Below are 25,572 nucleotides of genomic sequence, written 5' to 3'. Positions count from 1 at the left end.
TGGAGTTTGCAGATGATTGCAAACTAGGAGCTATCATAGATTCCCCCATGATACATACATCTTAAAAGAGGGTCTAGCACAGACAAATGACTAGTGCCATAGTCCCTAATTAAAACTCAATGCGAAGAAATGCATTGTAGTGCCTTTTGGGAATACTGCCACCTAGGCTAATTACTTTTTTGATAAGACATTCCTTAGAGCTGACCTGGTAGTCAGGGATCTGGGAATATATGTAGACAGTAATCTGAAATTTGACCAAAATGTAATCAAGGTACTAAGAAAAGCATTCTGTGTCGCCCAACTTATAAGTAAAGGTATGGCATCCAGGTCCATGGAAGTTATAGGTTCACTTTATTCAACCCTTATCAAACCCATTATTGAGTACAATGCCCCCTTTGGCATGTACCTGACCAGACATATCAAGAGTTGGAATGTCCACAAAGATTCCTTACCAGGAGAATCCAGGGTATAAGCACATTGTTCTGTATGGTTCACCTTAAAACCGTATCTCTGTACTCTGTCTCCTACAGATTACTGCAAAGTGATCTGTTCCTGGCATACAAGGCATCTTCAGATCCAGCTCTAGCTCTGATGGACCTTTTGCACATCTGCAAAATGAACAGCATCAGAATCACTAAATCCAAGGATTTAAATTTTGCTTGTGACATAAATAAGACATGTTGGCGAGACAGATGTGTCTCAGAGGATCCCCGTGCTTTGTAACAGGCTTCCCATCCATGTGAAGCAGAGTCCACCCCTAGCCTTATTTAAGTGTAACCTTGACCAATGGAAGGAAAATTGTTAGAGCAGACAGTAATGCCCAAACTAGCATACCACCCACCCCTATAACCTCTAAAAACTTCCTAACTAACATACCCATAAACGCTTATGATACGTAGGGACACTTAGGTTGGATTGCACATCTAGATGTATAAAGATCCTGGTGGTCAGCCTAGTGTTTACCTATGAACCTACATTATTCTCCTAGTAAACAGCCTAACACTGCAAAAAATGTTATTTCTACAAAAGATCATTAGAATCTACATCTTCCTGTGTAAAATGCTTCCTTGTTCATTGCTTGTCTAACTCTCAGTGATGTTCTGACAGTTGCATTTCTGCTGCTAATAGGTGAAACTTTCAAGAACAGCCTAAGAGCAACATTGAAGTTGACATTTATATTGTTATTCATGTTGGCAGCAGTACAAATGTATGTATTATTATGCACCTGTATACTGAAAATTATCTTCACCTTGTCAAGCTCTTGCAGTCTGGGCATCCTGGTTTGTTTTGCTGATCTATTGTATTTTCCACAGATGCAACGTGCAATATCATTTTATATTTCCTGTTTCCTACTCACAAGTAAGCAAAGTAAGAGCTACAGGATTCATTTTATGCTAAGAATGTGTTAGCAGAGTGTATGCAGATTTACACACAGTGTTTGACAACCTTGGTGCTTTAAACATAGATTCCAATAAATTATGTAGCTTAAAAGTAATGCTTTTGCTTTAATTTGTAAGCTGTTCTGATTAACAGACATTTTTAGTGCTCTGAATAGCATCTGCTATACCCTCCTTAAGGTTCAAAAATGTTATTCATCAGTCAGGCTATTTGCCAGGTACAAATCAGTCAGTTAGTGCAGTGGTGAGAAAATGTGAATTAGAGACTTAGTATGAGTCAGAGTATAACTGCAAGGAGAAAGGCCTCATTATCATCTGATTAGTATGTCTACTGAATCACACACAAGCTATGTCAGACCTGACCATGCTAGTGTTCTTCATAGCAGCCTATGCATCACATTAGCAAAGTACTTACACACATGCACGTATGCACACAAGCATATTATCAGCATGCACACACAAACATATTAAGCATGCGTGCGCGCACACACACACACACACACACACACACACACACACACACACACACACACACACACACATTCAGCATGCACACACACCATACCTCTCAACTCCCCAGATTTTGCCTCATATATTTGGTCTGTTCAGTTGTAAAAAGTTTGCGGGTTTTGGGCAAATCATTGAAAACTGAAGTCACTGAATAATGACAAACATTTGAGTTTCAGATTTCATAGCCATCAGAAAATTCATACCAACACAAAACTTTTTATTCTAGCAATTTTCTACATTTATAAGAACAATACTTAAAATCTGTCCCTAGTTTTGGGCTTTTGTCCTTCCATTAATTTTAGCTGTGTCCATATTTCTTGTGTTAAGATGTTGAGAGGTATAGCACATTAGTACAAACACTCACACACACACACACACACACACACACACACACACACACACACACACACACACACACACATTTCATCACTGCCACCCACATCCACTCATCAACAAAGAAGCCCTCCACATTTGATCACACTCATGGAAACATTCGCCCATTCAGCCAGATGCATTCTGCAATACTCTCACATGCATGCAGACTCTCGATTCACTACCTAACTCCCAGTGAGACCATGGAGGCAGGCACACATACACACATTCATGCAGCTTCATTCATACTGTTACTGACATGCTTGTACATAAATACTCATATGCACGCGTGCACACTGGACTGCTTCATTAAAATACAGCTCTGACCACTAGACTGCCTTTCAGGCTTTGTCCCTGTGAGGGGAAAACTGCAACAGAAGAGATGTCTATTAATCAGAAAGGTTTGGTGTGATGGAAAAAATGTCCAAGCCAAGTGTTCCCCATCATGCCGAGCCTTTCTGAATCCTAGACCCTGTTTGTACAGTTCTAGTGCATCTACAGACTTTTAAATTTTATTTTATCTTTAGACTCAATAACATGCAGATCTGGTAGAAAAAGTTCACTTCTTTCTTACTTTCGCAAAATAGTTCTTACCTTTATACAGCCTGCAAGATTAATTAAATGCTTTGCATTTTCATTATTTTATGCTACACCATACCCAGTGTATGAAGTTTTATTTCTAACTCCATGACTGCTTCTTGGCTCCATCTTGGATTCCTTATTTCCTTATGTCTTCCCAAGTTGTTGTTTTTATGTTACTGTCACCCATTTTCTCTAATTACTTTTGACATCATTATTTGTCAGTTTTAATCTTGAACACTTCCCGTTGCTTGGCAAGCCCTTTTAGGACTTCTTCAGAATATACAGCTTCTCCTATGGCTGGTAAAAATATTCCTGACTTCTATATAAAATTAAAGTGACTAAAAACATTTTCCTTGTATCTTCCTATCCATATCCATAGGCAAGAGCTTCCAGTTTTTCAGTTTTTCTGTTATCTTTTGTTTAGTCTTTTCCCACATATCCCTAGCTGCCATAACAGAATTGTTTTTAGCCCATACTAATAAGTACTTCACTTCATCATGTCCCCATAAGTATGGATATTGCTGAACCAATTCATTTGTGAGTTGATAGTTTACAACTAAAACCTTGGTTGTTGTCAATCTTCATCTGTTCTTGACCCTCGGAACTGTTTCGGCCATTATACGACTCACACCAGCCAAAAATCTCTCGAGCTAAGACTTTACCCACAATACCCCTCTCTTTAGTACCTCAGTTCTCATTTGTTGCTCTTGTAGCAAGACATATGTCAGCTGATGTTCATCGTGTTTCACTGTTGCAGTCATTACTCTTGGGTTATCTTGCTGGCAGGCGACCCGCGGTTGGCCAGAATTCCAAAGTCTAGGTCCGGCGTCGGTTGCTGTCGCCTCTTCCCTGATGTCAGTGCGCCAGGGGTATAAAAGATGCAGCCAATGGCATTTTCTTCAGTCTTTCTTGCTGCACAGTGCCCGAAGCAAAAGATGTTCGCAAGTGCCGGTCGGCCGACTTCTGAGATTTTCACAGACGAATTTCAGATCCGAAGTCTTCATTAAAGCTAAGTACCCTGTTGGGGAAACTTTTTTCTTGCTCCAGACCGATGTCAGAAAAAGTTAACAATTGTATTTCTTGTGGGAAGCAAATACCTCATAAGGATTACTGTATTCCTTGCCTAGGCCCTGATCATAACGTTGCTAGTTGTTGGTTTTGTGCTAGATTCAACAAACGCACTATTAAGCATCGGTTTGATTTTGCTTATCATTACAATTACATAATGCCGTCGGAACAACCGACGACCGGAGTTTCTAAAAAACGCAAGGAAAAAGAGAAGGACAGGCATCCGAGATCCAAAACCGACGACGAGGCTTCCGCTAAGCCAGTCGCCGGTTCTCAGTGAGGCGCTTTCGCAGCCCCTGACACCCTCTACCTCAGAGCCACAGGCCACTGATGACTCCCACCTGGAGCTAGCTAGGCCTCTGGATACTCAAGGTATTGGACACTCGGAAATCTTTCCCTCAGATGGGTCCGGAGCCACTGAGCAGGCATCGGCCTTTGAGGGTGTTTTCAGACCTACACAGTTATATGTAAAGCCTACTTCAGCTTCAAAAGCAAAGACTACAGCAGCTTTAAAGACAAAGAAACAAGTACAGCATTCTTCAGAACAGACTTCCATGCCTAAAAAACAGATGCTCAAAATGGCCGAAGACCTTATTACCTTGATCAGGGGTTCCCATCCCTCTCCTGACAAAAGGCCTAGGCAAGAGACAGACTGTGACTCTTCAGATCAGGTTTCCGTTTCCTCTGACTCCTCTTCTGTACAGGAATACTTTCTTCATCCCTATGAGGATTCTGATGCTGAAGAATCCATTCCTTCAGCCTATCCTCCTGAGGATTTTTCTTTTGGGGAAACCCTGCATACCATGAGGGAACACTTCCACTGGGAGAGCCAAGATTACTCAGAATCAAAGAAAAGGCTCAGAGATTTTCTTTTACTTCCTCAACACAGGCCTCTTGCTATTCCCCCTGTGCTAGGCATTGTAGATGATGTATTTACAGAGTCCGGCCTTTCTCCAGATTCCTTACCTCCAGCTCCTGTTAAACCAGACAGATATTACAGGGTTCCTGATTCTCATAAATGTCTTTATAAAATCTCTACTGCTGACCCAGAAACTATTTCTCAGGGTCCCAAGGGGGTTAAGGCCGCTACTGCTAAAAACCTTGTCCCTTCTGACAGGGACTCAAGGGCACTAGACAGATGGGGGAAAAAAGTTTACACTTCTGCTACTTTGGCTGTGAGGGCTTTAAATTGTCAATTTCATATGATTAAATATCAGCAATACTTAGTGTCACTGTTAAAACAGAAAATGTTGACTAATTCTGATTGTACAGAAAATAAGGAAATACAGGATTTATTGCATGCAACTGAACAAGTGGGAAAGCATACATTGCAATGTGGTTTTGACTCTCTGGAGGCCTCCTGCAGGGCCGCAGTTATGGGTTCTGTCATTAGGAGGCACGCTTGGTTAAAGGAACAAAATCTGCCTGATCATGTTAAAGCAAAATTATTAGATGCTCCATTACAGCATGATACTTTATTTGGTGTTAAAGCAGAGGAGGTTTTGAAGAAAATGGAGGACAAAGCGAAATCTATGCAAACAGTAAAGGATTTCTTACAGGTGCAGCCACCAAAATTTAGCAGGAACTGGCCTACAAAGAATTGGTCCTTTCCAGTGTCGGACAGGCCACAAAGAGGCAGATACAGACGTCCCAGAGGCAGATCCCAGCCCCAGGGCTCATACAGGCCTAAACAGTGGGGTGCTTCTACCTCCAAAACTGGAGAAGACAAAGCACAGCCATACAGGAAACAGTCCCAATGACTTGCCTCTGCCAGCACCAAGCTCTTATCTTCTTGCAGCCCCCTTAGGGGGAAAACTAGCACTTTTCTCTCAAAATTGGCACATGATCACCCAGGACAAATGGGTATTGAATATAGTGTCCCAGGGCTACAGGTTCCACTTTCACACCCTGCCAAAGGCAAAAGGTATGCCAAACCTGCCACACAATCAATGGGCAGAGGCACAAAAACAAGTTTCGAGCCTTATGCAAATGAGGGCCATTCAGCAAGTACCACAGCAAGAGCAGGGACAAGGATTTTACTCACGACTTTTCTTAGTCCCCAGAAAGGACAAAACCTGGAGACCAATACTGGACCTGTCTGTTCTAAACACGTTTCTGGACGTTCCAAAATTCAAAATGTTAACTCTGCAGCAGCTTCTGCCCATGCTGGGCAAGAAGGCTTGGCTTGTAATGTTGGACTTAAAAGAGGCATACCTGCATATACCAATTGGACAATCTTGCAGAAGATACCTCAGATTCATAGCTGGCTCAATGCACTACCAGTTCTCTGCACGGCCCTTTGGCTTATCTACTGCACACAGGGTCTTCACAAAATGCCTGGCACCAGTAATTGCATTTTGCAGACAAAGAGGAATTCAGATTTATCCCTACTTGGATGACTGCCTTATACAAGCAGAGAACAAGGACACTCTACTAAAGCATCTGGCGTTCGTAAAAAGATTATTAATTTGCCTAGGGTACACAGTAAATGAAAATAAATCAAAACTAGTGCCCTCTCAAGAGATAATATTCCTGGGTGCAAGCTTAAATACAACTGCCCAGATGGCTTATGTCACGCCAGACAAACAAAGACAACTAACTTCTTACTTCAAAATGTTGGCAACAAAGACCCAGTTATCTGCAAGAAAAATTCTGCAGGCTTTGGGCTTCATGGCATCCTGCATACTGCTAATTCCATATGCCAGACTGCATATGAGGAAACTTCAATGGTACCTAAAAAGTGTCTGGACTCTACATTGTCAAAGCCTGGAACCATTAATTACCCTCATTCCTTGCCTGCAACAGGAGTTTCGATGGTGGGCTCATGCCTGTCAGCTCAACAAGGGACAGCCTTTTACTCTACCCACAGCCAGGCAGTCAGTAACAACAGATGCATCAGACTATGTCTGGGGAGCACACATGGCAGGAAAATGTATTCAGGGCACATGGCCCACAAGCCAAATGCATCTACATATCAATCAAAAAGAGATGCTAGCTGTTCAGAATGCCCTGACAGCTTTCAAGGATTTACTCCATCCAGGACAACTACTGATAAGGACGGACAGTACTACAGTCATGTGGTACATAAACAAGCAGGGAGGCACACATTCCTACCCCCTCTGCAGACAAGCCATGACTTTGTAGAACACAGCATTGACTTATCAAGTACACCTGCAAGCACAATTTGTGCCAGGAAAGAACAACACACTGGCAGACGAACTAAGCAGAAACCTTACGGATCCCCACGAATTGAAACTGGATCCACTAGTCTTCAGCATGATAACAAAGGAATGGGGATGCCCAGACATAGATCTATTTGCCTCCCCTCACAACTGCCAACTACAGAAATTCTGCACAAGGACTTATCACAAGCAAGCATGGAAAGTGGATGCTCTCATTCAGCTGGAAAAGTCTAACAGTATATGCCTTTCCTCCTCTGCCTCTCCTTCCCAAGGTACTCCTAAAGGTCAGACAAGACAAGCCAAGAATGATCCTGATTGCCCCAGACTGGCCACGGCAGCACTGGTTCCCAATCCTAAAACACTTGTCTGAAGGCCCAGCCTGGACACTGCTTCTTATTCCTCACTTACTGACACAGCGAAACAATCAGATTCTGCACAGCCAACTCAGGACCCTAAATCTGGCAGCATGGTGGATAATGTAACCATTCAAAACACATCTCTCTCTAAAGCAGTGATGGATGTTATTTTGGATGCCAGGAGGCCCACTACCAGAAAATCTTATGCAGACAAACGGAAAATATTCTGTGCTTGGAACCAGGCACAAGGACTTGACACATCTGTGCCAAATATTCCTCAGATTTTACAATACCTAACTGAGATGCTGGACAAAGGCTTATCCTTTTCATCAATTAAAATTCATGCCTCAGCCATTTCAGCTCATTACAATACGGAACCTCCTATTTTTTCCCATTCTTTGATAAGACAGTACCTCAGAGGGGCCAAAAGCATAAGACCTCCAAGGAGAGCCCCAATACCTGCATGAGACCTCAATTATGTCTTGGAAAAACTCACACTGCTGCCTTTTGAGCCAGCCAATACAGCTGATATAAAGTTTTTATCATGGAAAACAGCTCTGCTCCTAGCAATAACATCTGCAAGATGAGTTTCAGAGTTACAGGCACTCATGGCTGTGGAACCTTTCATCATTTTCCACCCGGACAGGGTTTCTCTAAGAACGAACCCAACATTTATGCCTAAGGTAGTGTCCAGTGTGGCCCTCAACCAAACTATTCATCTGCCTACCTTTTATCCTAACCCACAGAATAAGGGTGAGAGACTTCTGCATTCCTTGGACAAAAACAGACAACTCCGCTTCTACTTGGACAGAACTAAAGCTTTCAGAAAAACTGAGCAACTTTTAGTGGCATATGCTGCAGGATCTCAAGGAAAGCCTATCTCAAAACAGACTATTTCAAAATGGATAGGCTACTGCATTCGTTTCTGCTACTCACAACATGGCAAATCAGTGCCCAAGGCCATTAGGCCTCATTCTACCAGGGAAGCAGCCACTTCAGCAGCCTTTCTCAGAGGAGTACCAACCAAAGACCTTTTAGAGGCTGCAACTTGGAGTTCAGTGCACACTTTTACAAAGCACTACCATTTACCTCTCTACTCTAAATCCAGAGCTGGCTTCGCCACTGCAGTTTTGCAAGGCCTTTTAACCTCTCCTAATCCTCTTTAGGCCCAACCACCCAGCCTTAGCTTTGAGATTCAACCCAAGAGTAATGACTGCAACAGGGAAACACGGTGAACATAGTACAGTTGTGTACCTACCATAAATGTAGATGTCCGAGTGTATTCACTGTTGCAGTCCAGGTTACCTACCCTCCATCCCCCTTTTCTTTGCTGGGACTTACCTATACTTCTCTGTCTTATACAACCTATGTGGTGTATTTGCTTGTAGATGAAGGAAATGTTTATTTTACTGCATGCATAATTATTGGCATAATATTTTTAGCCTATTTTGGGGACACCTGACATCTGGGGCAAGAAAAACAGACGAAAATGGTGCCGGCTGCATCTTTTATACCCCTGGCGCACTGATGTCAGGGAAGAGGTGACAGCAACCGACGCCGGACCTAGACTTTGGAATTCTGGCCGACCGCGGGTCGCCTGCCAGCAGGATAAACCAAGAGTAATGACTGCAACAGTGAATACACTCAAACATCTACATTTTTGGTAGGTACACAACTGTACTTTCCTTCTGTCGCACAAGATACTCCCTATCCATTGACCCTTTCTTTGGTCAGCTTCTCAGTCCATTCCTGGAAAGGCCAGAAGCCCCCCCCCCGGGATGTCTGTCCATTCCTCCAGAAGTTTGTCTAAAATAAACATAGTGAGGCTGGCGGACCAGCTCCTAGCGGCTAAGGGTCTTTCTGCCCCCTCCCAGACCCCGCTCCTAGCTGGAGTTGGGATGTACTCTTTCAGGACTCCATCCATTCCTCCTCCTCTAACCTCCTTGGAGGCCTTAGAGCTCCCTACTTCAATATCTCAGGTTCTAGTTGCTCCGGCGCTGACAGCCCTTCCATCTTCACTTCCAGGGTCAATTCTGACACCTTAATTTCCTTTGGAACCACTGGATTCCTAAGGTTGAAGCTCCTTTGTCGGGACCGATGTTTGGAGTCGGCTCCTATTTTTTATTTGAAGTCGCCCTTACCTCTTGGAACTTTGGTGATTGGGGGCCCTTCCTTTGCTCCTGCATCGGAGGTGGGCTTCTCGGGGAGGGGTTTACCCTCAGTTCCGAGTTTGTCTCTCTTGGTTCCAGGCTCCCATCCCTCCTCGACTCAGGCTGTGGAGAGGGATTTGGCCTCTGCAACCTTTCAAGTGGCCCCTTCTGGGTCAGAGTTTCATTCCCTGACTCCTTCTTACCCAGAGCTTCCACCAACCTCCATGTCCGGACAATGAGCACTGAGGCTGCAAGATCTCCCTGCAAAGGATGCCCCTTCTTCTTGAGTTTTCTTTAGAGATACCCACTGAAGAGCCTACTCAGAAGAAAAAGTGTAAGAGGAAACACTTGGATTCCCCCTGAGAAATCCGTCACAGGAAACACAGACTTCGATGAAGGGGAGGGATCCCCCTGGTCACCCCTGGAAGAGATCTCATTCGGAGACATCCTGGAAATTCTAAAACAGATGGGGCAACTAGAAGCCCAAAGACCCTACTTACGAAGAGTCAGTGTACTTGCAAGCCTTTGCTACTCGACCATCTACTTCTTGGGTGACCCCTCCCGCTGATAATCTCATTAAGTTGATCGCACAGCGGGCTTGGAAGGCTCCCAACCCCATAGAACCGATTCCCAGGAGACCGGACATGATACTGTCTGCTCCTGATGTCCTCCAACACTGGGCAAAAGGGCTGGCAATAGATGCCATGGTGGTGGCGGTAGCCACCAAAAAGGAACTAGCTGAGCAAAGTTCCTCTGTTCATCCCTCCTAACTGAGAGTCTAGGGTGATGGACAGATTTGGAAAGCAGATTTATGCATCATCGACCATCTTAAGGTCTTTGAATTTTATGGCACATTTCACTACGCTTCAGAGGGATCTGATCAAGGAGCTGTCGGGCATCCTAGCAGGAGCTGTCTCTGAGGTCCAGGACAAAGTGGCCTCCCAGTTAGCCACCCCGGAGCCTATTTCTAACTCATCCATGAGGGTCATTGCACAGCAGCCAAAGGGATGACAAGGTCAACCGGTTCAGGCGTTGCTATTAGACAACAAGCCTGGCTACGCCTGTGTGAGTTTGTGGACCCATTCAAGTCTTCCTTCATCAATACTCCTTTTGACGGATTTTCTTTGTTTGGCCCTAAAGTGAAAGAGATTAGCCAGGTGTGAGAAGGATGAGAAGACCCTGTCTGCAGTGGGCATACGTTTTTCTCCTTCTCAACGATCCTATTCTAGGAAATAGAAGAATGGAAAGATGTGGTTCAAAAATTCACAAGGGCCTTTCCAGGACACACATGGTGGAGGGCCCCCTTGGGGCAGGGGGGAGCTCTAATGGAAGACGCTGACCCCCAGGCATAGGTGACCCACAGAATCAGGGTTCCAGAGATTATTTCTCTGGCCAACCCTACTGGCACTCCTTAAAGGGGGCCCAGTTGCTTACCTCTGGAAGTGGCCAGGGGAAGATTTTATCTGCATTCAAGAGCCTGGTGACAAATAACCTCAGATGCTTGGGGGATGAAAATTATTACCAGATGGACCAAGCAGCCTTAGAAATCCAAAAGCTGCTAGAGAAAAGAGTCATCCAGTATGTCCTCCCAGACCAGTTAGGATCCGGATTTTACTCAAGATTCTCTTTAGTGCCAAAAAAGACGGGGGATTTGACACCAATTTTGCATCTCAGCCTTCTGAACAAGTTTGTTCAGCAATCATAATTCTGGATGGTCACGGTTCAGCCTATACTTCTCTTTGTAGAGGAAAAGGATTCAGTGTGCTGTATAGACCTTCAAGACGTGTATTACCACATAAGAATGGACAAACAGTTCAGAATGTTTCTCCGCTTTCGGCTTGGATCCAGTCACTTTCAGTTCAGAGTGCAGCCGTTTGGTCTCACCACAGCCCCCAGGGTGTTCACCAAGTGTTATTCCAGGTGTTTCCTTATCTAGATAACTAGCTCATCACTGCTCCCACCAGTTATCTACTGCTTCAAGTAAAATAATTCATTCTGCACTTGTTTGTGCACCCGGGCATCACAGTGAATCAATCAAAATCTCAGTTAAGCCCTGCTCAAGATCTAGAATTCATAGGAGCTCGTTTGAACACAATCTCTTGTGTAGCTTCCCTTCCTGTACACAGACTGCAGAAGATAAAAACCCAAGTACAAGCTATTCTCTGCAGAAACAAAGTTCCAGCAATGCTAGTCCTTCAAGCATTAGGTTCCATGGCGACAACCTTCCTCTAGCGAGATTCCATATGTGACTTATTACAATGGCTTCTGGCATCACAATGGTCCTTTCTAACCCACCTAATGACCTACCCCATTCTTATCACCAGTCACTGCAAAAAGGACCTGTTCTGGTGGATGGAATCCGAGGAAATTCTTTTAGGCCATCCCTTTGTCCTTGCTCAACCCAAGGCCATAGTGACTATGGATACCTCTTAGATGGGGCGGGGGTGGGGGTCATTATTTGGAAAGAACAGTCCAAGACACTTGGTCCCTGATGGAGGCCAACCTGCAAGTATTCTGGAGTTGAGGACAGTGCTCTTAGTGTTGCAAGCCGTTCACTCTGTCCTCCCTCTAGGAACCATTGCAGTTCATTCAGACAACATGTCTGTGGTCTGGTACATCAACAAACAGGATTAAACCAAATTATACCCCCTGTGTCGAGAAGCTCTCAGAGTGTGGCAATGGGCGATTTCCTTCAGCCACTTTCTGATAGCTATGCACATCCCAGGGAGCTCAAACATGATAGCGGACAAACTGAGCAGATGTATCCTACTGCATCACGAGTGGTCTCTCAATCCTAGAATAGTGAAGGAGATTTTCCGTCGCTGGAGCCGGCCTTGCTGCGACCTATTTGCATCACCCCTGAACAAGAAGTGCAGCAGTTACTTTGCCCTAATCCCACCTCAGGGGGAGTCCCAGAGAGACGCTGTTCTCCTCGATTGGCCCTCTGGGTCTACTTTATACATTTTCCCCCTTCCCACTCATTCCAGTCTTTCTCAAGAAAGCAAACAGGTTGAGAAGCAAAGTTATCCTCGTTGCACCCTATTGGCCTCAACAAATTTGGTTTCCCTTTCTGTGGCCTCATCTAATTCACCGTCCATAAATTCTGAACCCGGTTCCAGACCTGCTGTCTCACCCTCAGAGACTGGTGCATCCCACCCTTCAAAACCTCAAGCTGATGGTTTGGTTCATCCAGTTCTGCTAGTTGTCAGGCATATAATGATTTATCTTCCCCAATGCGAAAAATTCTACTGGCTTCCCATAGACCATCCACCAGGAAACTATACCTTAGCAAGCAGAAGACATTTTTGACTTGGGCATACAGTAATAATCTCAACCCCTTCTCCACATTGGTGGAAATTTTTTTTAGAATTTCTAGCCATTCTTTTTGATCAAGGAGCTTCCACCTCCATGATTAAGGTCCAGTTAGCTGCCATCTCTAATTTCCATAGTGGTTTTGAGGACCTTCCTCTAATTTCACATTGATTATGTAAAGTGTTCCTCAAAGGAGCTCTGTGATTAAAGCCTCCATTTAAAGACCCTCTAGCCTCCTGAGATCTGACCATCATTCTTCAGTCCCTAATCCTTCTTCCCTTTGAACCAGCAGCAACATGCCATTTAAAGTTTCTTTCATGGAAAACACTTTTTCTCTTAGCTGTAACCTCCGCAAGATGAATTTCTGAGATTCAAGCTTTATGCTTGAAACCCCCTTACTTAGTTTTCCATAAGGATAGAGTTTCGCTCAGAACCAACCCTTCTTTTCTTCCAAAGGTGGTCTCAGAATCCATCATTAATCAAACCATCGACTTGCCTGTTTTCTTTCCAAATTTTTCCAACAAAGGTGAATATTGCCTACATTTGTCGGATGTTCACAGACAATTATGTTTCTATCTCAGCAGAACTAAAGAGTCTAGAAAATCATACCAATTGTTTGCATCCTTTTCTGGCCCAACTTGAGGTAAATTTGTTTCCAAAGTTACCTTGTCAAAATGGCTAAGAGACTGTATTACTTACATATATAATAAAAATAATCTCAAGTTACCTATGTCTGTGAGAGCGCATTCCACAAGAGTAATGGCCATTTCAGCTGTTTTCCATTCCAAGGCTTCCATGAATGAGATATGCGCAGCAGCAACATGGGCTAATCCACATACCTTTATCACTAATTACAAATTGGATCTGGTCTCCAGGGGAATAGCTTCCCTTGGTTCTATGGTTCTCTGGAGTATCCTTCCATAAGGCCACCCAGAGCCTAAATTAGCTGGGGACTGTGTCCCAAGGGTCAAGAATAGATGAAGATTGACAATATCAGAAAAATAAGTTATGTACATACTATAACGTTCCATCTGTGTTGTCAGTCTTCATCTGTCCTTAACACCCCACCCTTCCTTCCCCCTCCTATGACTTCATGGAGGATTGGATGTTTGTCCTGGTTACCTTGTTATGTTGCACCTTGGACATGGTTTCTTCATGTTTGGTTGTGAATCTTTCTGTCTTTCTGTGAGGCTGCAAACTCGATCTGAGGTAATATAGAGAGGGGTGTTGTGGGTAGAGAGGGGTATTGTGGGTAGAGTCTTAGCTCAAGAAATTTTTGGCTGGCGCGAGCTGTATAACAGCCGAACCGGTTCCAGGGATTTGGAACCAAGTACCCAAGGATCAAGGATAGATGAAGATCGACAACAGAGAAGCAACGTTATGGTAAACTTCTTTTTTATCTTCATTAATTTTACATCCAGGTAAAACCCAGACTTGTCTTTGAATGTTCCACAGCACTAGCAAGGCAGTAAAACTGTAGCAGTAATAAGATATCACAATACACTCACAAAAGACTTTTAACACTTGTGTTCTTTGACTAGATTAAAGAAGTAAAGGTTTCAAAGAACAGTATTTTAAAGCATTTAAGTGTCATTCTGTCAGTGACACAAACTGTATAATGTGCTTAGTGTGTGAATGCATGTCTAAAAATGTGCACATGTCCAGCAAATCTATAGCATATCTTCACTAATTGAAATGGCTGGACAATTTAGAAGAAAACAAGATCCAAAAAAAGAACCAAGTAAATAATGGTAAGACAAGTAAAACCATTCTGAAGTAAGTCTATTGTATAATTACAATCACCACCAGACTGTTTGTTGATGCAGGACTCTCCCCACTCTTGGTGTTTTTTATGGTCTGTTTTCACTCATGGGAAAAATGGGTACATCCCTGCTTACACCCATGTTCTTGTCATGAATATTAGTGTAGTAAAATATAGCAGCGACCTTATTATCTGTGTGAAACATTTGCAAACTGCTGAAGTAACAGAGAGACTAGATTTAACTGTTTGCATGAAAGAACATATGCAGGACACAAGTATCTGGAATTCTCTAGTCTGATTTTGTGTCATGTATCAAGGTGAAGGATAATCCCATGTATTTGCCTAGCATACAGAGTGACCTGTTCTTTGACCATGTGGCAGTTGAAAGGGCAGACTGAATGTTTATGCAAAGTGGTGTTGATTTTAGCATCATAGATCTCTTGATGGAGAATGCAGTTTATAGGAAACCAAGTGACTTTATTTCTGAAATTGATCCAGAAATTGTTTTTTTTGCACTGCGTCACAGGATTTAGAAGGATAAAGCCCTGATTATGACCTTTTCTACTTTGGATTACACAGTGGCCCAGGCACTGAAGATGCCAGCTGCAGACGGTAGGAATGAGTAGCTGACACCAGCTTGCCCTTTCTGGGAGGAGGGAGGGCAGCACATTCACCTACATAGCTGGCATCTAGTAGAGGTTTTCAAGGACGCTATAAGAAGGGCCAAGAAGTCTGCACCCACTTAAACTGTGTGATAGCACAATATGTGGAAGTATGCAGAAACTATTCGAGTGGTATTGTCGACATCAAGCAGCTATAGGGAAGAGGTTAGGGATTAATAAAAAAAATCTCTAATACACTATACCACAGGTGATGTGACCAGAGAGGAAGAACACTCCATATAGATGTCCTTCAAGAATGCAACTGCAGTCATAACATATGGGTTGTCCTGCCTCAGGCAGCCCTCGGTCGCCCGGATTCCAAAGCCTGGGTCCGACGTCGGCTGATGTCGCATTTCTCTCCGACGTCAGAGCGGCTGGAGTATATAAGCATCAGCCGACGCCATCTTCTTCAGTCTTTCTTGCCGAGCGGTGCCTGAAGCAGAAGCAGTTCGCAGGTGCCGGTCGGTCAGCTCCTGTATTCTTCGATACTGAAGACATCAAAAAAGCTAAGTACCCCGTTGGGGACCTTTTCTTGCCTCAGCCGATGTCAGAATTAACTGAAAAAGTAAATAATTGTCTTGTGGTAAACAAATACCTCATAAGGATTTCCATTCTTACTGCCTCCCTTGCCTTGGCCCAGACCACGACATCTCGGCCTGTGCCGCCTGTACTCGCTTCAATAAGCGCACACTCAGGCGCCGGGCGGAGTTCGCTGAAGACTTTTTTGGCAAAAAGTTTGCTTACATTATGTCGTCGGAACAACCGACTACACATATTTCTAAAAAACGGAAAGACCGGGACCGACCTCCTCGGCCCGCGACTTCTTCCGACTCCACGCCAAAACTTACCGCGAGTGCCCCGGTTCCCTCTGAGGCGGTTATTCCACCGCTTGGAACCGAAGATACTGCATTACCGATACCTCCGACACCGAAGGCCACACCAACGCCAATTATTGATTTTCCTCCGGATGCTGTAACCGAGGAAATGCCCGAGACCATTGCTGTGGATAAGGTTACCCCTGCACGTGGGGCTGCCAGGCCTCCCATGTCTATGTCTATCAAGGCCTACACACGTGCAAAGGCAGCGAGCCAGGCCAAGCCTGCAAGCCAGGCCAAGCATCACTCTGCTAAAACCTTGCCTCAGCCTAACCCTGAAGCTCAAATTATGTCCTTGGCCACAGATCTAATTTCTCTGATCAGAGGCTCCCAGGCCCATCCTGAGAGAGGATCCCAGCCTCCTCCTGATAAGAGGCCCAGGGTTGAACCACCTGACCCTCTTTCTTCAGATGAAGATTCTGGGGACTCTGTGCTTTCCGAATCCCAGGAACCCCCTTTTCAGATTTTCGAGGATTCGGATGCAGAGGACTCCATTCCTTCGGCCTCTCCTCCTGAGGATATTTCTTTTGGGGAAGTTCTGCATTCCATGAGGGAGCATTTCCAGTGGCAAGGTCAGGAATTTTCTGATTCCAGGAAGCGCCTTTGAACTTTCCTTAAAAAGCCACAACACAGACCCTTAGCTATTCCTCCTGTGCTTTGTGTTGGATGACCTTTACTCTGACTCCAGTGCTACCCCTGATTCTCTGCCTCCGGCTCCTGTCAAGCCTGACAGATACTATAGGGTCCCTGAAACCCATTCTCATTTCTTTAGGGCCCATGCTGTAGACTTAGAAACTATTTCCTAGGGGCCTAAGGGGGTTTCTGCTACCTCTTCCAAAAATCCTTTGCCTTCCAACAGAGAGGCAAGGTCCTTAGAGAGATGGGGGAAGAAGGTTTACACCTCTACTACCTTAACTATGAGAGCTCTCAATTGTCTGATTCATATGTTTCAATATCAGGATTCCCTGTTGGATGATTTACAGAAAAAATTAGCCTCTCCTGACCCTTTAGATAGGAAGTCTTTGCAGGAGGCTGTCCATAACTCTCAGCAGGTTAGTAATCATTTTCTGCAGTGTGGATATGATGCATTGGAAGCTTCATGTAGGGCAGCTATGACAGGAGCGGTCATTCGTAGACATGCATGGTTAAGAGAACAACCCTTACCGGATCATGTTAAGGCAAAGCTACTGGATGCTCCCTTGGAAAAGAACAAACTTTTTGGTGATAATGCTAAAGATGTGTTAAAGACCACTGAAGAAAAAGCCAAGTCAGTTCAGACAGTTAAAGATTTTCTCCAGGTTCAGCCCCCCAGGTTCAGCAGGAACTGGCCTTCTAAAAACTGGTCCTTCCCAAATCCGGAAAAATTTCAAAGGGCAAGAACAGGCGTGCCCGTGGCAGAGGGCAATATAGAGGATCCTACAGGGGTCGCCAATGGCAACCAACAAACCAAAGAGGTGACACAGGGGTTTCCCCTGTCACTCAGGGACAATCTCAATGACTTGGCTCTAACTTCTCCGACCAAGGAGCAAAAACAAGCTCCTTTGAGAGGAAAGTTATCTCTCTTCTCAGAAAATTGGCACAAACTGACAGACAAATGGATATTGGACATTATAGATCATGGTTACAGGTTCTATTTTCATACCTTACCAAGAAAACAAGGCATGCCAAATCTTCCACAAAATCAAAAGGCAGAGGCTATCAAGCAAATTTCTCTGCTGACTCAGATCAAAGCAATAGAAAAAGTGCCTCAACAAGAACAAGGTCAGGGGTTTACTCAAGACTGTTCCTTGTTCCAAGAAAAGAAAATCAATGGAGACCGATACTGGACTTGTCCGCTTTAAACACTTTTCTCATAGTACCAAAGTTCAAAATGCTGACCTTACAGCAACTCCTTCCCATGCTGGGCAAGGGGTCTTGGCTGATTACTCTGGACCTCAAGGAGGCATACCTGCATGTCCCTATCAGACACAGCTGCAGAAGATACCTCAGATTTCTTGCAGGGCCAGAGCATTATCAATTCTCAGCATTGCCTTTTGGCTTATCTACTGCCCAGAGTATTCACGAAATGCCTGGCATCAGTAATTGCTCATTGCAGACTCAGGGATACAAATCTACCCCTACCTGGACGATTGCCTCATACAAGCGGACAACGAACTAACCTTGACAAAAAACTTGAATTATGTCATACACTTGTTACAGGCTTTGGGATACACAGTCAACTTTCAAAAGTCAAGACTTCTACCATCCCAGCAAATAACTTTCTTAGGAGCCAAACTAGACACAGCCTCTCAAATGGCCTACTTGACAGAAGACAAGCAAGAGCAGTTAACTCATTACTTCAAAAGTTTAGCAAAACTCTCCCAGATGACTGCAAGGAGATTCCTACAGGCCCTGGGGTTTATGGCATCTTGCATTCTCCTGGTCCCACTAGCAAGACTACACATGAGAAAACTTCAATGGTATCTAAAGAGCTTATGGTCTCAGCACAACAACAACCTAGAAGCAATTATCCCACTCATTCCATGTCTTCAAAAGGAATTTCTATGGTGGGCCTCAGCAAGTCATTCAAACACAGGCATGCCGTTCAAAAAACCTCAGACAACACAGACCATTACCACAGATGCCTCAGACCATGGATGGGGGGCGCACATGGAGGGCAGATGCATTCAAGGACAATGGAATCCAAAGGAAGAACATCTGCATATCAACCAAAAAGAAATGCTGGCAGTAATGCATGCCATCGAGGCCTTTGGACATCAACTTCATCAAGGCCACCTTCTAATAAGGACAGACAACACCACTGTGATGTGATACATAAACAAGCAGGGAGGTACTCACTCTTACCCCCTTTGCAGGCTAACAATGAATCTTTGGGAAAAATCACTGAGTCTTAACATACAGCTACAGTCCCAATTTGTTCCAGGCAGAGACAATGTTCTGGCGGACAGTCTAAGCAGGAACTTCTAGACCCACACGAATGTAGGTTACATCCAGACATCTTTGCACAACTAACCTCGGCATGGGGCAGGCCAGACGTAGACCTATTTGCCTCCCAACTCAATCATCAGCTACAAAAGTTCTGCTCAAGGACAAATCATCCACAAGCATGGAAGATAGATGCTCTCTCATTCAACTGGAGCTCCCTAGTCATCTATGCATTTCCACCTCTGCCACTGATGACCACAGTGTTGCTAAAGATCAAAGCAGAGCAGCCAAAGGGAATCTTAATAGCTCCGAACTGGCCGAGACAACACTGGTACCCACTACTACGGAGCATATGTCACAACAAACCGTGGGCCCTTCCCAAATGGCCTCAACTGTTGACTCAACACAACTTCAGGACAGCTCATCCCAACCTCCAGACTCTACAGCTAACAGCTTGGAAGATCACATAAATAACCTCAATTTATCTTTCTCCAAGGAAGTTCAGCGGATACTCACAGAAGCCCGCAGACCATCCACCAGAAGGGCTTACTCAGCCAAATGGAAGCGTTTCAGCATTTGGAATACCAACAAGGGTCAAGATGCATCAGTACTGAGCATTCCACTAATTCTGGAGTACTTGGCAGAATTGCTAAATAAGGGACTTTCATACTCTTCCATAAAAATACATGCTTCAGCTATCTCAGCTAGATACAACACTGACCCACCTGTGTTCTCACATTCTTTGCTAAGGCAATTTCTTAGAGGGATCAAGAATATAAAACCTCCACGAAAGGCACCAGTACCAGCTTGGGATCTCAATTTTGTGTTAGAAAAATTGACTTTACCTCCCTTCGAGCCAGCAGCTTCAGCAGATTTACAATTTCTGTCCTGGAAGACAGCTTTCCTGCTGGCCATTACCTCTGCTAGAAGGGTTTCAGAATTACAGGCACTAATGGCAATACCACCCTTCATAATCTTCCACCGAGACAGGGTCTCCTTACGAACCAATCCTTCCTTTCTGCCAAAAGTGGTATCTAGGGTCTCTCTAAATCAGGCAATTCACCTGCCTACTTTCTTCCCCAATCCTGAAAACAAAGGGGAAAGACTGTTGCATACTTTGGACATACATAGACAACTTCACTACTATCTAGACAGAACCAAGATCAGTAGGAAGTCCGATCAGCTATTTGTAGCTTACGCTCCTGGAGTACAGGGAAAAGCAATTTCCAAACAGACAATTTCAAAATGGATTGGACATTGCATCAGATATTGTTATTCCTTCCATGGAAAGAGTGTGCCAGCCAATATCAGACCACAGTCTACCAGGGCTACAGCCACCTCCACAGCCTTCTTAAGAGGGGTGCCTACAAAGGATATTCTAGAAGCTGCTACATGGAGCTCCGTGCATACATTTTCCAAACACTACAGCCTCCCTTTATTTTCCAGATCTAGAGCAGGCTTTGCTTCGGCAGTCCTGCAGGGATTGCTAGCTACACCATCCTTTTCCTAGAGCATACCACCTCCCCCAGCTAAGCTATGGTATTCAACCCATATGTTATGACTGCAGTTGCATTCTTGAAGGACATAGTACAGTTTTGTACCTACCATAAATGTAGATGTCCGATAGATATGCAACTGCAGTCGGGTTTTCCCTCCCTCCTTCCCCTCTATGCCTTGGGTCCACTCCTCTCCCTGTTATTCTTAGCTGGGGATACCTGTTATGGTGTATCTGTTTATTGCTTACTTATTTGTCTGGAAACCTGTTTTTGTTATACAAATTTGATTTCAGCATTCCTTGGCGGGCACCTGGCATCTGGGGCAAGAAACACTGAAGAAGATGGCGTCGGCTGATGCTTATATACTCCAGCCGCTCTGACGTCGGAGAGAAATGCGACATCAGCCGACGTCGGACCCAGGCTTTGGAATCCGGCTGACCGAGGGCTGCCTGAGGCAGGACAACCCATATGTTATGACTGCAGTTGCATATCTATCGGACATCTACATTTATGGTAGGTACAAAACTGTACTTTCTCCATCTCGGGGACATTAGGGTCTATCAATAGACCTGGTTTGGAGGTGGGATGGGATGAAGCCAGATTCACAGGATGCTGGAATGTAAACTTCTCTGTGAACTGGTCAGAACTAAAGGGAAGAAATAGTGCTGGTGGGGATGGGGACTCTGTGGCTCACTGGAAGACATTTCTTTGTGATCCTTTCCCATATTACTAGCAGTCTGTAGGAAGCCAGTTTCATGGGGAAAGAAATGTATTCATTGCTCACTGGACGGTTGCTAATAGTGATCAGGCAAATAGCGAAAGAAATCACTTAGGGAAAAAAAGCTTTTTTTTTTTTGGTTGAGTGTGGTGGTTGAGGGGAATGATTCCGAGCTATCCCCTTGCAGCAGTTAGAAAAGTTTCAGAAAGAATGTCCTGTTATTAATGAACCATTTTTTTTTTTTTTGGTCTGGGCAAGTTCAAGATGTTTGAATGAATGTTTTTGTTGTTGTGTCTTAATAGTTCACACCTTCTGTTGTGTTGTGTTGCAGTGCAGTCAACCTTGGGACAGATATGTTGGAATTGGACTGTCACCTGACAAAGGATGAGCAAGTGGTCGTATCTCATGATGAGAACCTACATAGAGCAACAGGGGTCAACATCAACATCTCTGATGTTAAGTACTCTGTAAGTGCAACAGATCTTGGACAAAAGTAGAATTCTTGTGTTACTGGCAGTGAAACGTTTAAATTAAGTAAGAGATTGATATCTTATAAATTGTAGAATAAGTAAAAATGTAAAGTAAAAAAGTACTCTGAGTGACCTGTAATTCAGTCAAACTGATAATTGTTGGTATTGCTGGGATGAGATGTTTGCCGAAACACTTTTATCACTTCTTCTGAGTCTGAACTATTGAACACTGTATTTGACCATCAGAAAGCATAACAACACTGCAGTCATTGTAGATAATTCAAGGAAGATAATACTGCTTCAAGAGGTCTCTGCAAGCCTTTTTTTAATACTGTTACTGTTCACATTAGTAAGCCTTCATCTTACTACTGTTACTGTACACGTTAGTGTATGTCCACTGCATGTTGTGTTCGAGTTTGACAGTACATGATGTTCTTCGTGTTTCACTGTTGCAGTCATTACATTTGGGTAATCCTGCTGGCAGGTTGCCCTCAGTCGGCCTGAATTCCAAAGTCTTGGATCCTGCGTCGGTTGCTGTCGCCCCTTCCCTGAAGTCAGGCCGTCAGGGGTATAAAAGATGCAGCCGATGCCATTTTCTTCAGTCTTTCTAGCCGCGCGGTGCCCAAAGCAGAAACAGTTCACAAGTGCTGGTCGGCTGACTCCTGAGATTTTCGTGTTCGAGTTTCAGATCCGAAGTCTTCATTAAAAGCTAAGTACCCCGTTGGGGAAACGTTTTTCTTGCTCCAGACCGATGTCAGAAAAAGTTAATAATTGTATTTCTTGTGGGAAGCAAATACCTCATAAGGACTTCCATTCTTACTGTATTCCTTGCCTAGGCCCTGACCACGACGTTTCAACTTGTCAGTTTTGTGCTAGATTTAACCAACGCACTATTAAGCGTCGGAACGACTTTGCACTAAGCTATTTTGGACGCAGATTTAATTATACAATATCATCGGATAGCCATCCGACTACCGGAGTTCACAAAAAACGCAAGGAAAAAGAAAAAGACAGGCAACCGAGGTCCAAAACCGATGACGAAGCTTCTCCTAAGCCAGTCACCGGTTCTCAGTGAGGCACTTTCGCAGCCCCTGACTCCCGCTACTTTAGAGTCGCAGGCCGCTACCAACTCCCACGTGAGGTCGGTCAGGCCACCAGATACTCAAGGTATTGGAGCCTCGGAGACTATTCCCTCAGATGGGTCCAGAGCTGCTGAGCAGGCATCGGCTTCTGAGGGTGTATTCAGACCTAAACAATTATACATTAAACCGACTTCAGCTTCAAAGGCAAAGACTAAAGCACCTTTAAAAGCAAAGAAACAAGTTCACCAGCCACATGGACAGGCCTCCATGCCCAAAAAAACAGATGCTCAAAATGGCCAAAGACTTAATTACCTTGATCAGGGGTTCCCATCCCCCTCCTGATAAGAGGCCTAGGCAAGAGTCAGACTGTGAATCTTCAGATCAGGTTTTCATTTCCTCTGATTCCTCTTCTGATCAGCAATATTCTCTTCCCCCCATGAGGATTCTGATGCTGAAGAATCTATTCCTTCAGCTTCTCCTCCTGAGGACTATTCCTTTGGGGAAACCTTGCATACCATGAGGGAACATTTCCACTGGGAGAGCCAAGATTTTTCAGAATCTAAGAAGAGGCTCAGGGATTTCCTTCTACTACCTCAACACAGGCCTCTAGCTATTCCCCCTGTGTTAGACATTGTAGATGATGTGTTTTCGGAGTCTAGTCTGACCCCTGACTCCTTACCTACAGCTCTTGTTAAGCCTGACAGATACTACAGGGTTCCTGACTCATAAATTCCTTTTCAGAAACCCTGCTGCAGACCCAGAAACTATTTCTCAGGTTCCCAAAGGGGTTAAGGCTTCCACTGCAAAAAAACTTACCCCCTCTGATAGAGATTCTAGGGCACTGGATAGATGGGGAAAAAAGATTTACACGTCATCTACCTTGGCTGTAAGGGCCTTAAACTGCCAGCTTCACATGCTCAAATATCAGCAATATGTCATGACACTGCTTAAACAGAAAATGTTGGTAAATTCTGAACAAAGAAATGCAGGATTTATTGCATGCAGCTGAACAAGTTGGAAAGCATACTTTGCAATGTGGTTTTGATTCTCTGGAGGCCTCCTGCAGGGCCGCTGTTACGGGTTCTGTAATTAGGAGGCATGCTTGGTTAAAGGAACAAAATCTGCCTGATCATGTCAAAGCTAAATTATTAGATGCACCATTACAGCATGATACCTCGTTTGGTGTTAAGGCAGAAGAGGTGTTAAAGAAAATGGAGGACAAAGCTAAATCTATGCAAACGGTTAAAGATTTTTTACAAGTACAGCTGCCTAGGTTTAGCAGACACTGGCCTACAAAGAATTGGTCTTTTCCAGTGTCAGACAGACCTCAAAGGGGCAGATCCAAATACCCTAGAGGCAGATCCCAGTCGCAAGGTTCGTACAGGTCTAAACAATGGGGTGCTTCTACCTCCAAAAGTGGAGAAGACAAATCACAACCATACAGGAAACAGTCCCAATGACTTCCCACTGCCTACACCAAGCAATTATCTACTGGCAGCACCTTTAGGGGTAAAAATAGCACTTTTTTCTCAAAATTGGCACATTATAACCCAGGACAAATGGGTTCTAGACATAGTGTCACAAGGCTACAAGTTTCACTTCCACACCCTGCCAAGGGCAAACGGTTGGCCAGACCTGCCAAAAAATCAATGGGCAGTGGCTCAAAAACAAGTTTCATCCCTCGTGGACATGGGGGCTATTCAACAAGTGCCACAGCAAGAGCAGGGACAAGGATTTTACTCAAGACTGTTCTTGGTACCCAGAAAGGACAAAGCATGGAGACCAATACCGGACCTATCTATTCTAAACACTTTCCTGGATGTACCAAAATTCAAGATGTTGACCTTACAGCAGCTTCTGCCCATGCTGGGCAGAAAGGCTTGGCTTGTCACTTTAGATCTAAGAGAGGCATACCTGCATGTCCCAATCAGACAGTCATGTAGAAGATACCTCAGATTCAAGGCTGGTTCAAAGCATTACCAATTCTCTTCACTGGCCTTTGGCTTATCTACTGCGCCCAGGGTCTTCACAAAGTGCCTGGCACCAGTAATTGCTTTCTGCAGACAAAGAGGAATACAAATATATCCTTACTTGGACGACTGCCTCATTCAAGCAGAGAACAAGGACATTCTACTACAGCATCTGATGTTTGTGAAAAGACTTTTAACATGCCTAGGGTACACAGTCAGCGAAAATAAATCAAAACTAGTACCCTCTCAAGAGATGATATTCCTGGGTGTAAGCTTAAATACAACTGCCCAGATGGCTTATCTCACGCCAGACAAACAAAGGCAACTGACTACCTATTTCAAGGAAATGGCAACAAAGGCCCAGTTATCTGCAAGAAAAATTCTGCAGGCTTTGGGCTTCATGGCATCCTGCATCCTACTAATTCCATATGCAAGACTGCGTATGAGGAAACTTCAATGTTACCTAAAAAGTGTCTGGACACAACATTGCCACAGCCTGGAAACAGTGATTACTCTCATTCCCTGCCTGCAGCAGGAGTTCCGATGGTGGGCAAAGGCATGTCACCATAACAAGGGACAGCCATTCTCACTACCCTCAACCAGGCAGAACCTAACAACGGATGCATCAGATTATGCCTGGGGGGCCCACATGGCAGGAAGAGGCATTCAGGGCACCTGGTCCA

At 44.4% G+C, this 25,572-nt stretch overlaps 1 protein-coding gene across 1 annotated transcript in view; it reads left to right on the top strand.

Annotated features, from left to right (window-relative positions):
* The window catches only part of GDPD1 (glycerophosphodiester phosphodiesterase domain containing 1), a 1,104,740-nt gene that overhangs the window by 388,003 nt on the left and 691,165 nt on the right, over positions 1–25,572 (top strand). Inside the window, exon 3 of the mRNA XM_044054272.1 lies at positions 21,699–21,834. Coding sequence (XP_043910207.1) covers positions 21,699–21,834 — 136 coding nt within the window. The remainder of the gene's footprint in view (positions 1–21,698; positions 21,835–25,572) is intronic.

This window comes from Protopterus annectens, chromosome 13.part0 (genome assembly GCF_019279795.1).
Source record: "Protopterus annectens isolate FY-2018-M chromosome 13.part0, PAN1.0, whole genome shotgun sequence".
NCBI classification, from domain to species: domain Eukaryota; kingdom Metazoa; phylum Chordata; order Ceratodontiformes; family Protopteridae; genus Protopterus; species Protopterus annectens.
This window is presented reverse-complemented; position numbering and strand designations above follow the sequence as displayed.